Genomic DNA, 16,305 nt, shown 5'->3' on the forward strand with positions numbered 1-16,305 from the left:
GGAGGAGCTGTCCATCCCACCTAACATTTATTTGTCGTACGTTTGTCACTCCTTGGGTTTTTAGTTCCTTAGTTATCTCCTCTAAAGGAACATTAAAAAGTTCCCCACATGTTATTACGCCTTTTGAATATTTCAGAGTTGTATGTGGACTAACTGTTATTTTTATGGTAGCTAAAGCTTTAAGTTTGATGATTTGCTGGGCTTGCTTCTTTGAGCAGACTTGAACCAACAAATCACCGGAACGCATTTCTCAGATAGATGATACGTCGCCAACTGTTGCTGCAATTGCTTTCAGAACAAGAAATGGTGAGACTGAATGAAATGAATCTTTTCCATCCGACACACGTTTCAAAACAAAAAAGGAATCAAAATTGTGATTTAGAATTTCATTTGAGGATGATGCCCACTGAAGGGAGATTTCCGGGAGGAGCCCATGCGATATTGATAATTCAGGTCCGACGGCACCGCCCACCACGGAGCCCAACAAGGGAAGGCAGCCACCGGCTCTGGCCATTCCCAGCCTCGGCGCTTACCCTAGCGTTAGCCGGAACCTATACGCTCGGAGTTACCCCCGGGGACAGTGACCATCCTTAACGCCAAGCCCAAGGAGTAACCCCTTCGCTTGATCCTTAGCAGACTAGCCACTAAGGTGACTAGCTACCAGCCGATTGATGCACAGGGGACCACAGTGCACCACCCGTCTTTCTAATGGGTCGCCACGCACGGCCAACACGTGGGGTTTTGGCTGTCCATGAGAAGCAAGAAGCAAACAGAGCGGCGACAGCTTCTCATGGAGAGCTCTCTCGCTTGCCGTCGAGGGAAAGAAAAAACAGCAGAAAGCAGAAGGCGTAGAGGAGTGCGAACAGAAAGGGAGTGAAGATCCCTGGGAACCTCGGGATTGGGACACCCGTACTCTCCTATAGTAGGTGAGCCCCTGAGGGGGATCATTGTTCAGACAAAAATAATTGCTAAAAAACTATTCGATCTATCGTCCCAGAGAATTTATACTATTTGAACACAGCAAAAGACTGTTGATGTCACCTAGTAGAATTAAAAGCAGAGGAAACTAGTTCACTAAATTGGCGAAATCTTGCTGTTTGAACTAATTGTCTATTTACTGCCTCATGCAAGATTTAAATACAGTAGAGTGTAATCAATGTTCGTGTGTAAACTTACTTTACCGCAGCCTGTAGAGATGTATGTAAAGTGAGTGGTGAACTCGGATATAAATTTGAAGTGAAGATACAGGTACTTCCAGAACTGTAAGATCATATGTTTGAATCTTCAAGAACACGATTAAAACTGCACAATTTCAAAGAAAAGTTAGGGTTCAAGGAAGTTTCTTAAATACAAAGACAGATGTGATGAAATACTAAAACTGAAAACGGACTTTACTGTAATTATCATTTTCACTATTATGACAATCGTTTGTTTCTTTTACCGTCAACAAATATTATTCGCTGAATTCGCGTCAAATGTTTATATACGCAATCTACTTTACACAATATTTTCGTGTAATACTGACCATTTTCTGAGCACTAACATAGACAAGATGAAGTAAAATAGTACTAAGAATGTTTTGATATAAGTCATAATTTAGTCATTAACTTCAACCAAAATATTAATACAAAAAATGTTTATAATCTTTTCTCTTTCTATCACAGATTGTGGGAGAGTTTTTCAGGAAGTTTATGCAATGACTGGAAAATACACACGTAGTGACTGGCCCTGGACAGTAGGTATTAGTACAGTAGACGTAGATGATGTTGAGAAAATGTTTTGCGGTGGAGCGCTTTTAAATAGTAAAACAGTTCTTACGGCAGCCCACTGTGTTACAAGTGCTCAAAATATAAAGCTGCATTTTGGTCATCATCAGCAAGTCGGTCCTGGTGCTCCAGTGTCAGAACAAGTTAGAAATGTAAGTATTATATGAAGCAATTACAAGATTATGAGCATACTTTAAGACCAACTCAAACTAATATAAACAAGCCATTTTCACAAATGAATCACAAAGGTAAAAACGGACTGCTACAGTGGAGTAAACTGTGTGTAAGAAATGGATATATCGGATAAATTCTACATCAAAAGCTAAATGGAACTCAAATTTACAACAGTTCAGTACAGATGTATTGATAACAACAGCAACGAAATTGTGTATGGCTTAATACAACAAATATTTTAACTCTTATTTAAAATACTCCAAGGTTTGCTTTTCAAATAGTGTTGTACATGCAGTTGTAACATTGCGTCGCGTGCGATTTGTCATGATTATTATTGTGATATTATGAATTTTATTTAATCAAATTTATGTTATATACTTCATCAAGTGTTTTTTTTTAAATCACCCATTGAAATTCTTTGATGGGGGAACAACAACATTTTTCTCAATTTGTAATGGTCCTGTGTGTGTTTTACACATTCTTGTAGAATGCCCACGATTTTCCTTACAGCGTCTTGCATGTTTTGTCAAAATTCTAGCCCTGAATTGGGCAAGTTGCTTTCCAAAACTCTTCATATAAAACTTTAGTTTTTTTTTAATATTGGTTTTTATAATCATACATAAACATCAGCCATGTTTTTTAGTACTGTACCATACCTTATATTATTTGTTTATACAACTCCATGCTTTACTCAAAAAATTACTTGCATCTGTATGCTTGACATACTCTTTAAAATTCGTGCAATTAGTTGTTTAAAATAATTCTATAACTGATAAAGTCCCCTTTGCAGTTACTTTTCCTGTGTGGTTTTTGTTTTTCATCTTCATTCAACTTGCTCCATTTTTACAGCAGAGATCACAGTTGCTTTCTTTGTAAATTTTTTCAGGTTATCAAAAAGCGTTCATTGTTTATATAGATTTCTTTAAGTGTTTTAATATCGTTCAGATTATTTCTTGATCATTATCATCTTCTGGTTATTAAGGTTTTAAATATTCTAGAAAAATTCGCTACACGAAACTATTCAGGAATCTTTTGTTGGACACCTCACGTTGGAATAGTTGACAACGATCAAGCAAATAAGGCTGCCAAATCGGTCACAACGTATACAAACAATTCTGTCTCGATTAACAGAAAATGGAATTCAAATTTCAAAGGGTACATTCAGTTGTAGCTTTATTCTAAGCTGCAGGAACAATGGAGCGTAGAGTTGGAAAATAAATTTCTTTCTATCCAACTTGTGATAAATTTGACAGAAGAATTTAGATTTTCTTAATTGGCTTAAGTTTGGAACATAGAAGAACATACTTGTCTATGTATCTTATTGCTTGGAGAACAACCACCAGCGTTCTCGCACTGCAACTACACTGACAGTTCTCCATAATATGTCAAAATAATCAAATTTTAATTAGGAACGTTTACATTTCTTCAAATTTATTGCGATTATTATATTATTTGGAAAAACTCCACATGTTTATCTTTTTGTATTTTTAAAATCAACTGAAATTTATTCTTTTGTCTAAGCACTTTTCAGTTTCAATTGAAAATTTTTCATTCTTTTTTACTCGATTGTACAATTATACCTTGATCTTGTCAAAATTCTTACAAATTTAATCTGGAGCAATATGACCAACAAAATGGATCTTGCACCCCCTTCCTCAACGAAAAAAAAAAATCTAAAATAATTTTATATACATAATTGTGAAGAATTATTTTTAATAGTTCTTCAACAAGTGATAGCAAATTTCATGTTTAGTGCCAAAATTAGTTCACAAATCACTCTCAATTGGACTTGAGAAAAGTTGATATTTGAAATATTGAAAAATACAAGTACAACAAAATTGCATTCGTCTTTCTCCTGTTTAAAGAGAAAAATGAGTATTGTTACGGAAATTCCGGGATTCTTTCCGATTTGTTGGTCGATGAAGAAACACAATCAACAGATTTCATTTCAATAGCAAGCAACGACTTATATTAAACTCGAAACACAGACAACAAATGCACAGCTGAGACGAACACAGGCAACACGTAGTAGCACATTACAGCAAAGAATAGCCCACAAGTAGTAACAGGAAGTAATACGAGTCACAACACACAAAGCGGCTAGACAGAATTCAGCAGGAGGAAGTAATCTTCGTAACTTCTCTACTGCCTCTCCAAACGCCAGCAATTCTCCACTGCCTCCTCGCTTTAGCTGTAACCAATTGCCGACTCCCTACTCCTAGCACGACTCGATGCTGCTTCTACAATAAACACCATGATTCGGCATAAAGCTCAATTCAGCAATCGCTTGAACTCCACTCAATATCTGCGCTTCGCTGGACACATCCAACTATTCCGCTGTTGATTCGCTATGCAGCTCGAAACCTCTCGACGACTCTATACATGACTGATTTCGGCTTAAAACTAACGATCTTTTATAGCCTCCGGAAGAGGACAGAAAAGGTTCTTGAACAATCAGGCATATCTCTGTTTCTATTGGCTCTATTATCAAAATTCTAGAAGATTCCTGTATTATCTATTTTGGCGCCAAATCCATCGCCAAGTCGCGAAATGATCGCCAACCCTTGAGCTCACTGATTCGGCATCCGATCAGCGTCCAATAGAGCTGACCGTAAAACGGTCTTTCCAGCGATTGAACTAACCATGTTGGGAAGCAACATTACAGATTTGTAACAGTATACATAAAAAAGCATAGGTTTACGAATTAGAATGAAATTTATAGTTCAAACAAAATAAATATCGTTAATACAAAAAAGATTGAAGAGCTAATTGATGAGCTAAAATTGATTGGCTATTTTTAGCATCCATTAATACAAATTCTTTTAAATATTTGAAACAAGATTTTTTTTTTCAAATATAAATTTTGATTTCAGAATGATAATGTTTTTAGGCTGGCATACTTTCTGCAATTAGCTTTTCTCAAATATCAGAAATATACTTTGACCAAGATAATATTTAAAACAATTTTTGAGGTAAAACTTGAATTCAACACAATTATTTCTTCAGTAGTGGGTATAAATTGAGAGTTTAAGATTATAAACAAAATTTTAATTAAAAATCAATAATAATTTTTACATTCTTTTTCCCTCACTAATGTCGAAGCATATTATATCATATATTAAGACAATTTTCATAGCACATTGAAAATTAATACCTTAGCTTTTTTCACTCCATTTCTTCGCAATGATATCTATAAATTTAACAATTTTTTAAAAAATTAGTTTTAAACATAGTTTGTAAAAATACTTTTAATTTTGCCAAGTATTCAAATCAATTTTATTGTTGTATCAAGTTCTTGATGTCTTCAAAATCGTTTTTATTTGGACATTAATTTTATTATTTGATATTGGGTCAAGATGTTTTTGTAAATTGCTGGATGCGTTACTCGCAGAATGCAGCAGTTCATGTAAAATCTAAAACATTAAACATGTGTTGCTAATGCCCTTCATGATATTGTACAGTATTGTATAATATTAAATAATGTTCGTAATACTGTTTAAAATTGTCAAATATAATGCTACAAATTATGTTACCTGGGCGATACATCCGACTAGAAGCCTGAATTTTCCATTTCTCTTTTGCAGGTTTCCCGAAGAATCATACATCCAGAATATGATGATGAAACACACGCTAATGATATAGCTCTGATGAAGTTTGATCATCATATATATTATGATCCTAGAACTCAACCAATTTGCTTACCGACGCCCATTCTTAATTCATCTGGTAAAAGTGTACTTCCAGGAACAATAGCCATTGTAAGTTAAGCTTATTTTTATATTCTGAATTTTGAATTGGAAATGAATCGTCAAATTTCATATTCACAAACACAGCCTGTGAAAATTGAAGCTTATTATTTTATGCCAATTCTATTTAGGCGTTAAAAGAATTTGAGTGTAGATACGTTATGATAATAAATAAAGATAAATATTGAATTAAAATTAATAATTCTTTTCGATAGCTCAAAAACTCTGGAAAATATAGGGCTACGACTTATTTATTAAACTCATTAGCATTTTAACAAGTTTATTGTATTTCGAATATTGCATTAGTAATATTGTTCGTATTGTGCCTTATTTACGATTATCAGCGTCAAGGACGATGATGGCCAATAGGTAACCGGTCACAATTCCCTTAATGCTAAAGCGAGTTCTGTCAGTCCAACATAACTATCTACAAAAAGTATTTAGACATCCATGCAAATGAGGATATCTGCTGTCCTGATCTACGTCACGACTTCTGTACTTAAATATCGTGTAGGAAACAGTATATGCATTAGTCGCATGCAAGATGCCACGAAATTCAGTTCGTTATTTAGGGTTTGGGGGCACAAGAGCCATATCTGTCTATGCTACGCCAAACATATGATTGAAGATGAAAAGTATACAGTGAAGTTAAAGTAAAATTTGAAAAAGCCAAGAAATATAGAAATAAAATTGTTTCTAGTTAAATAAAGATGGAGAAGTCCAATCTCTTTCAAAAAGGTAAAAATACTTAGGTGGGGATGTTCTCCCACCAAGTCACGAATGTCTGAAGATGTTGTACCAAATAAACGTAATCGATGAGGATCAAAAATAGGATATTCAGATAAAATATGAATGACGGTAAAATTAACATGGCATGCAATGCAGATGGGATATCACTCACCAAACAGAAGATATTTGTGTGTGAGACGAGTATGGCCAATGCGAAGCCGAGTCAAATTGACGTCCAACTCGCGCACTGGAACAACAAACCACAGTGTAATGTCAGACTGAAGAGAATGCATTTTATTAGAAATCTGCAAATCCCACGATTCTTTCCATAAATAAAAAATGCATTGCGAAATACATATTTTAAAATCAGTGTACGGAATAATTCGTTGTAAAGATGTAGATGCTGTCTTTTCTGCAGCATCGACAGATTCATTGTCAACAATGCCAATGTTTCTAGGTAACCAAGAAAACAAAATTTCGTAGTTTCGAGTTTGGAAACTTCTCCAAAGATAAAGGATATCTACAGTTAGTGGATATGTTTTAATAAAGTGCGTCTCAAAAGTATATGGACACGCGATTTTTTGAAGTAACCGTTTAAAGAATAAAGCAATGATCATGAAAAAAAATAATTAGTTTATGGAATCATAAAATACTTATATTACAATACAGAAATATTATACTTATATCACAGACTGTGTGTAAAAAAATAAAATTCAAAATATGATGTCCCAAAAATATATGGACAATGAAAAAAAAATCGCTTTTATTTCTTCTGTACCAATAAATTTGCATATTCTGCGGTCTATAAATCTGACTCAACAACTTCGGAGTATAAAATCGCAGCTCGTTCTTCAATTCTCGAGTACGTAAAAATGCCTCGCAACGTTCAATTCTTTGCTTCTGATATAGCTAAAATTTGGCGTTTAAAAGCTCAAAAGATTAAAGTTTCTGATATTGCTAAACAAATGAAGCGTAGCAGATCTGGAATTTATGAAATTTTGTCGAAAAGTGTAAATTCTATTGTAAAAAAGCGTTCAGGAAGACCAAGAAAAACATCCCAGCGACAAGACAGATTTTGCACACATTTTCAACCCAGAAAAAGTCAATTCGTGAAATTACGAGGACTTAAGCGTTTCCAATTTCAAGATCTACTGTTTATCATCGCATACAGTCAAGCAAATTTCATAGATATCGCAGAATGCGTCGGACACCTATGCTGAAATTGCACCACGGAAAAATTGGTTTGGTTGGTTTTTTTGGCGCAAAATCCATTTTTGACCATGCTGCGCCAAGCAAATTGCACCACGGAAAAACACGCGTCCTTTGGCCTAAATAGTACACGCATTGGACGGATGAATGGTTAAATGTTTTCTTCAGTGCCGAAAAAAAAATTCAATTTAGATGGCCTTGATGGCTGGGCATACTACTGGCATGATTTACGACGAGAACCTCGCGAGTTCTTTAGTCGACAACAAGGAGGGGGTTCTCTCATGGTGTGGGACGCGTTCTGCTTCAACGGAACAACCGATATTGCTTTTCTTTATGATCGACAGACCTCTGAAGATTATCAAAATGTCTTCAAAAGCAATCCTACTTCCAATTGGAAATATCCTAGGAGGGAAAAACTGGAAATTCCAACAGGATAATGCGTTGATTCACACCTCCCACTCAACAACAGCTTGGTTTACTCAGAATCAAGTGACTTTTATAGACTTGCCAGCTATTAGCCCAGACCTGAATCCCATAGAAATCCTTTGGGGAGTACTTGCACGGGATGTGTATGCTCATGGTCGAGAGTTCTCGATTATTCAGGAATTAAGACAAGTACAGCAGAGTAGGTTCTCTTTAGAGCAGCACTTTCTTTGAAATTTAGTTCGAAGCATGCCTGATACGATTTAATATAATTAAAAGCAATGGATCGAAAATTTGAATTTAAATACAAAATATTTGAAAAGTCCATATATTTTTGGGACAGTGAATTTTTATTATTATTTTCTTACACATATTCTATAAAAATTATACTGTATTTCTTTGTTGTACTTATGATGTAATAAACTTATGATTACAGATGCTTATTATTTTTTTCATGATAATTGCTTCAAAAAAATCGCCTGTCCATATACTTTTGAGATGCGCTTTATGAGGATGACTGAAGGCTTCCAGAGCACTCATACTATCGGAATAGATGCAGAATTTATGGTCAGTAAAATTTGAAATTTTCTCAAGGGCAATCAAAACTGCCATCAGTTCAGAAGTTAAAACAGAGCACAAAGTAGCCATGAAATTCAGAATTGCGATTTCGGGAAAGGCGTAATTGTTGGATATCATAGAAACGGTCGATCTTTAAGGAACTTATCTAGTGACTTAAACATTCCAAAATAGACAATGGCTTTTGTGATTAAGAAGTGGAAGGTGAGTGGCGATTGTCAGAATGTGTTTTGATCCGGCAGGCCCACCAAACTATGAGATAGAAACCAACGAGTGTTGTCCAACGAAATTCAGAAAAACTTGCCCAATCGATGTTCCACCTACTCCAGGAGCTCCAACAAGCATCTGGGACTGTTGTTTCGATAAATATTATCTGCAAGGAAGCCTATCTGCTTGGTTTTCTTGGTCGTGCTGTCACCCATAAGCCTTTGATTACAAAACCCAATCGCACTGTTAGGTTGAGGTGGTGCAAGGCGCGTAGAAAATGGACCGTAGATGAGGGCAAACAGGTTCTCTGGAGAGATGAGTCAAGATTCAATCTCTACCAGTCACGATGTAATGTCTGGGTTCAGCGTAAACAGAGAACGTCTTTTGCTATAATGCATTTTGGCTACAGTAAAGTTTGGCGGAGGTGGAATTATGGTCTGGGGATGTTCCTCGTGACATTGACTGGGATTCTTGATCTCATTTCATGCAAGCTTAACGCTGACACCTACTCCACCATTCTAGATAATAATGTGCTTCCTACGCTGTGGCAATTTTACCGGGAGGATGATTATTATTTTCAGGATGACAACGCCATTTGTCATGTTGCGAAGTCCACTATGGATTGGTATAAAGACAAAGAGGTGAATCGACTGGACTGGACTGGCCCGCCCGAGTCCAGATTTGAATTCTATAGAAAACTTCTGGGACGAATTGGATCGACGAATTAAGAGATGCAGCAACAGTCCAAAATCGGCGAAAGAAATTATATGTCTCCTGCAAGCCGAGTGGAATATACCACTGTCCATCATCCAAATACTTGTAAAGCATGCCCCGGAGAGTTAAGTCTGTAATTGCTCAGGTGGAGGCTTTACCGTTGAAGATGAATAAATTGAGATTCTCTTGTATCACAGGTGTCCAATTGCTTATTGGTAGATTGTGTGTGTGTGTGTGTGTGTGTGTGTGTAACATACAGTTAATGTCGCCCAGCCTTTTTGCAGTAAATTAGGCAATATTCATAAAATTAAAAGTGTCCAGTGAAGAGACTGGCCATGAGAGTGCTGGATACATTAATAAAAAGATTGTGTTATTTGCAAGGATGACCACGCTTTCTTTTCTCGTAGTTGTTTTGCATGGAAATTTGAGAAGGAATAAATCGCAACAAAAATTAAAAACCAAATTTCTTGTTTCAGGAGACCGAAAACTCGTTGCTTCCAAAACACCTATCACAGGCACCAGCTATTCCTCTATAATTCAACACAAGGTTACAGACTAACCTAAAAACCAAACTCGGGATGGTACCTTTTTGGAAAATGCATTCTCCTTCAAATTCGGTTGTCATTAAAGCTCAAAACAACTCTTCAGCAATTGAAATTGAAAAAGATTTCATCACAATCAGCGATGCAACAGCACAGGATTCATTTGCTTTTAAAACTGTCAGTAAGAAGAAAAGATGCAAGAAACAGTTTAAACCTAAAACCGACGATTAAAATTAACGTAGTTTCTAAAAATGATCCAGGTTTTATATAACATCGGCACAACATTTTATACACCATCTGTTGCTGCTAAAATGTTTGACAATCCTCGAAATTCGACACTTGCAAATGAATCTGGAGTTTCTAACGAAACCGCATCACCTTCTGTAAACTGCGAAGTTGAATCAATGATAATTGACAATATTTCCAATATTATTACTGACACTGAACTTGATGCAATACTCTATCACAATCCTCCAGTTGCTGAACAGCATTAACAACAACCATCTACAAACCCTACAGCTACTTCTAATAAAACTATAGAAATAGAAAAAAGGTCGGCTTAAATAGGTTGATTTCAAAATATTTTATTCATCTACTTTAAAAACTCTTATCTATGACATATTAAAAAAAAACGCCAACTAAAAAGATTGCAGTAATATATTCAATCTCTTGGAACCAAAATTGTTTAGATTTTATCTTGTTCGAATTGTTACTGACCTTTCCTTTTCATTATTGTAGTGACAATAATGAATTTCATGATAATCTATTTGATCATTGAAAATGGCCGTTTTTTTACAAAGTTATAATTTGATAAATTTTTGATGTTTCTAAGTGGTTTTTTAGTATTAATATTTTAACTTCATGCTTTACTTTGTACCTGAAAATTTATCATATTTGGCGCAGTGTAGCAAGATCTGGCTCTTGCGTAATTAAACTCCACAATCCATCCAGCCAAAAATTTAATTCCAGAAAATAAAATTGATATGGAATTTAAAATTTCCATCCCGATTACCTATAAATGATCGTTTTCTTTGTTTGCATATATTCATAAAAAATTAAGCGCAATTCTTTATTTTAGGCAACAGGGTATGGACTGGAATTTGCCGCAAACCATCCTTCAGTAGCGAAGTTCAAGATGCTGGAGCTTTTAGTACAATCTGAGAAAAAGTGCGGAAACATCTGCCGCGACCAAGGTTTGGTCTCTTGTAGTCCAAGTACATTTTGTGCAAGCTCCATGAAGGATATCCTGGAATGTATATATGGTGGAAGCCCTCTGGTCGTCTATCATCCAGAAAAAAGTCGTTATACTTTAGAAGGACTAGTAACTCGCGCGCAGTCTGCTCGAAACCAATGGAACGGTAGGTGCAAACGAGCAGAAAGATATACAACATTTACAAATGTTACCACTTTTATGCCATTTATTTTGGAAAACTTGAATTGAAAGATTGGTCAGATATATAAATACTGATGTACATATTATTTGACACAATCTAAACTGTATTACGATTTATGTCTCAAATGAAATAAAACTCAAATTAAGAAGCATTTTTCATTACAAAGTTTTTTTTCTTTGGTTAAAAGGATTTCATAATAATTATGATAAACAAGTTTTTAAAAGCACACATTTAACCGTTCAACAAAAAGCAGGAATTAATTTTAGCAAAGATATGAATTTAAAAAATTTAAACGTGGAAAGATTGCAATTAAACAGGAGATATTTAGTAATCTTTTAAACAAAAATTACACCCTGGATGCACATCAAACCCTACTCTTATGAACATGTAATGTTGATTTCGGAAGGGAAAAAGCTTATTTAAAGAATTAACACCCAATATTTTTTGCCATAATATACCGAAAGAAAATGGAAGTATTGTCCATGTATCTATCATTTAATTTTATAGCTAGCTAATGTTTCATCAGAATAGCACAACTCGTGTTTCTCAACAATTCTTCAAAAAGTACACGTTGTACGACAGATTAAACAACGATATCCAATTCAATTGCGCGGATAATTAAAACTTACCATGAAATTCTGTTCTTTAAGACAGTTTATTCTCAATATTACGTGATAAATCTTGTTTTCTAAATAATCTTTAAACCAGAAGGAATGGGATCGGATATAAGAATTGGGTAAGTCGTTTGGAATGGTCTTTTTATTACTCTACTTTTCAAAAAGGTTTTTCCACAAAATATTTTAAGCAGGTAAAGTGACGTCAGAGGACTCTATTTCAAATGGAGATAGTGATTTCCAGACATTCTTTTCAAATCACACTTTTCTTTTAGAAATGATCCAAATTTTTTAATGCTGAAGTGATGCGTTATAGAAATTCAGATCGTTTCTTTAAAAAATTACAAAGTATTCTGAAGGTTCCGAGAAATTTTTATTCTTCATAGACGAAAGATCCTGCTATTAATGAGGATTTTAAATCACTCCACATTATAACTTTCGATCTACGAAACGGAATTTTCAATAAGCAGGAGGACCCAGATTTAGCAACTACTTGAATTTATCGCCTCATTTAAGAAGAAAGTATGCCCATTACCCATAAAAACTGCAAAATTCACAACTATAAACTATGCAAGAAACATTAAAGTAGTTATTTGCCATCAGAATACAGTTTATACGAATTGGATATCTTATACAGATAAAGATTTACTTTATTTCACAAGAATTCCCGTTTGAATATTGCACATGCAATTACTGCTATTATATATTGGTTGTTACTTGTCCGAAACTGCTGTTGTAATGTCTTCATAAATCTGCAATCCAGTTAGTTTATGGCCCAGTCTAGAATTCACAGCACGAGTTTTAAAATCTTTAAAACACATTCAATAATGAAAATTTGCAATGGTAAAAAAGGGCTATCATTTTGCTTTATGAAGCAAACTCCTTTATTTTTGTAGCTCTTATAAGCTATCGCATCTCCAGTACATAACTACATAGAGCAGTTTCGTCAAGGCAAAATCCGCCAATTTCAGTCTCATACGAAATTACATGAATTGTAGATGCTTTATCAACTATCACCAGCCTTTTACCACATTTCATTTTCCAGAGAAATCGAAAAAACGCTAATTTGCTGTAGTACATAGTACGTCCCTACCAAAGAATTCGCCAGCTACAGTAACAGAGCCAATTTCCAACAATTTCATTTCATATGAAAGCTCTTGACCTCTAGACTCCTTATCAATCAATAATTATGCATCTTTGGCGAGAAATCGAAGAAATTCTACTACATTGTACCTCCTCTATGGGAATAACCCGAGACTTAATTCCCCAGCCAAACCACTAAATCAATGTAATTTTGAAAACTTATGACTTCTAGGTCAATTGTGTGGGTTTTAATAGCACAAAAGCCATACCTCTCGTGACCTCTAGATACATTTCCTATATTCGTCTGCTTCCACCTCTAAATTCCGGAAGATAGAGGGAAATAAAGCTTCAGAAACTGGGCCGATTTCACCAATTTGATAATTTCGACACCTTGAAGTACAATTAACCAAACAGAATGTTTTGTTTTCATTTATCAAAATAATTTCTCATTTAAAATAACATTGCTCATTTTATTGTAATTGTATTTTAAATGACTGTCAAACAATGACTATGCCAAAAAGGTAAAAAAAATAATGACAATGACAAAAATGACTATCATGATTAACTTAACTAGTTGCCCTCGGCAATCAGTAATGTTACAATGATATTTTATAAAACGACTGGGAATTCAGCCATTTGATATTAGAGTATTGCAGTGGAAATGATGACAAATAAAAAATCTCCAAAGATTGGGTCCGACAAAAGGAAAGGTTTAATTTAAATACAATTTATTACGAGGAAATAGAATTGAACACATGATGAACTATTTACAGATATGACGGGGAAAATTTATAAAAACATAAACGGTCATTACAGGACCCGAGACCAATACCGAACCAAAACATCTTACAAACATAACGACACGTATTTATCTCGTGTCTTAATTCCAAAATCTGTGTATTAGCTACATTTGCCAGGTTAAATAATTGTCAGATACGATACCGATTAAATAGTTAAATGTTTAATGTCACGTGAAGTGATTTATTTATAGTAATGACGCACAATAGCAGGTTCAAAATGCATTGCATCATTTTTCAATAAAGTACGGGAGACAAAATAATTTGGAATTTATAACCTTAATGCCGAAATTTCCTAACAAGTAATACTATTGATATAGCCACATTTATCAATTTTGAAATTGTTTAGCTTCGCTTGCATAAAGTCGAAATCACTTGATATCGTTGTTGTTGAGGATTCTATATAAGATTTATTTGCATTATGTCTCAAGAATGGAAATGGAGGGACCTGAGGTCCCTGCAAGACTTACAAATCTACGGACCATTTCTTATGAAAAAAAAGAATTAACATTTGGAGAAGTCTATAATTTAGCAAATCCTGACAAAAGATTCAAAATGAAAACTGGTTTCTCCCAAGGTGGAAAGCAAGAATCAACAGATTTAATGATAATATTGTCAAGGTCCGAATCGTGTAGGAACATTTTCATTCTCGCATTGAAAGGAAGAAAATGAGAGAGATGGGAATTGCATCTTCTGCTAGGACAACTTTCGATCTTCAAAAATAATTCTTCCCGAGGCCTTAAAGAAGTAACTGGTAGCACAGAATATAAGCTCTGGAAAAAATACTTAAAGAATGATGAATTCTTCCAATAGCTGCAAAGTAGAAGAACAGGCGGACCCACATACCATACCATACACCTATATGAATGAATGAATGTGGGGTTTATTGGCGCAAAAACCATTTTTGATCATACTGCGCCAAACATATGGTGTAATTGAAATAAAGGATACGATATATAAAAGTGATAATTTAAAATCCTATATATAAGCAAATACAAGATTGATTCTATGATAAAATTTTAAAAATGTTCAGGAATATAAGATGCATGGTACAAATATTAAAAAACATCATAAAAGTCAACAAGAAACAGAAAAAGTTCACTTGACAAATGTCAATGTATCAAAATGTAGTAAATTCTGAACTAAATATCAGCTTTTTTTCCTTCTTCGCTTTTTCATAAACTTCGATTTAAGAGCAGGATAAAATTTGGAATTAGCAACTGTTCGACTGGTAGACGGCTGCCGTCGATGGTGATCATCTATAAAATCTTCGTCTATAGATTCTTCTGGATCATAATCAATATAATCCTCAGATTCTGCTGCATCTTGAACATCAGGAAGCAAATTATCTGTCAACATTGATTCTGACACTGAGTTATAAGAAGCTGTCGATTGCATTGTTTCTTGTACGTTAGTTTTATTTGTGGCTCTAAGATGTGTATGAAAATCTACGTTGTTAGAATTTGCTGAATTTCCATTAGAATGAATACTGGTATCCTGTTGGGCTTTTTTCTTCTTCGGAGGTCGTGTTACGTTGCATATTTTATCATCAGTTAGTGTTGAAACAGATTTTTTAAGTGATACATAAGTAACATCTGAATCTGTCTGTGTAAATTTTTCTACAGTGTCAATAGGTTTCTTTTGTTGAACTATTTTTGCAAAGGATGGAACAGCTGTTGGCAGACACAATTTACGTGCTTCCGCGTAGGATATGTTCTTCTGTGCTTTCAGTTTCTGAATTTCTTTTTCGTGTTTCCAAGTCGGACAGTATTTTGAGCTGGATTCATGAGGCTGTGCACAATTCGCACACTTAGGCTCTAGTTGACAATCAGTAATAGAATGTCCAACTGATGCACATCTAGCACACACCATATTTCCTCGACAGGCAGTCCTCAAATGCCCAAACCGTTGGCACTTGTAGCATCGAATTGGATTAGGTATGAAAGGGCGGACACGACAATGCAAGTATCCAGCCTTAATTGATTTCGGTAGCTGAGTTTTATTGAACGTCAAAATTATGTGAATAGTAGGCTGAAACTCTGTACCTTTTCTTACAGTAATGCGGCGAACATGAATTACGCCTTGATCAGAGAAACCCTCAAGGATATCAGAATCGGATGTATTCAACAAGTCAGGTTCAGATATTACTCCACGAACAGAGTTCAAACTTTTATGAGGAGTAACAGAGATGGGAATATCAAGCAGCGTTTTTGCGTTGAGAAATGATTTTGTTTGAGATGATGACAAAGTTTCTATAAGGAAATCTCCAGATTTTAGCTTTTTAACAGATTTTGGTTCTCCTCCAATACCAGTAATAGCTTTATGTATAGC

At 34.8% G+C, this 16,305-nt stretch overlaps 1 protein-coding gene across 5 annotated transcripts in view; it reads left to right on the forward strand.

Annotated features, from left to right (window-relative positions):
- The window catches only part of LOC129984683 (P-selectin-like), a 100,328-nt gene extending 88,697 nt beyond the window's left edge, over positions 1-11,631 (forward strand). For all 5 annotated transcript variants that reach the window (XM_056094617.1, XM_056094616.1, XM_056094620.1 and 2 more), the window contains 3 exons: positions 1,665-1,918; positions 5,525-5,698; positions 11,165-11,631. In XM_056094617.1, the coding sequence (XP_055950592.1) occupies positions 1,665-1,918; positions 5,525-5,698; positions 11,165-11,527 (791 nt within the window). In that variant the 3' untranslated portion in view covers positions 11,528-11,631. The remainder of the gene's footprint in view (positions 1-1,664; positions 1,919-5,524; positions 5,699-11,164) is intronic.
- Positions 11,632-16,305: the final 4,674 nt, after the last annotated feature.

The sequence above is a fragment of the Argiope bruennichi genome, chromosome 9 (genome assembly GCF_947563725.1).
Source record: "Argiope bruennichi chromosome 9, qqArgBrue1.1, whole genome shotgun sequence".
In the NCBI taxonomy this organism is placed as follows: domain Eukaryota; kingdom Metazoa; phylum Arthropoda; class Arachnida; order Araneae; family Araneidae; genus Argiope; species Argiope bruennichi.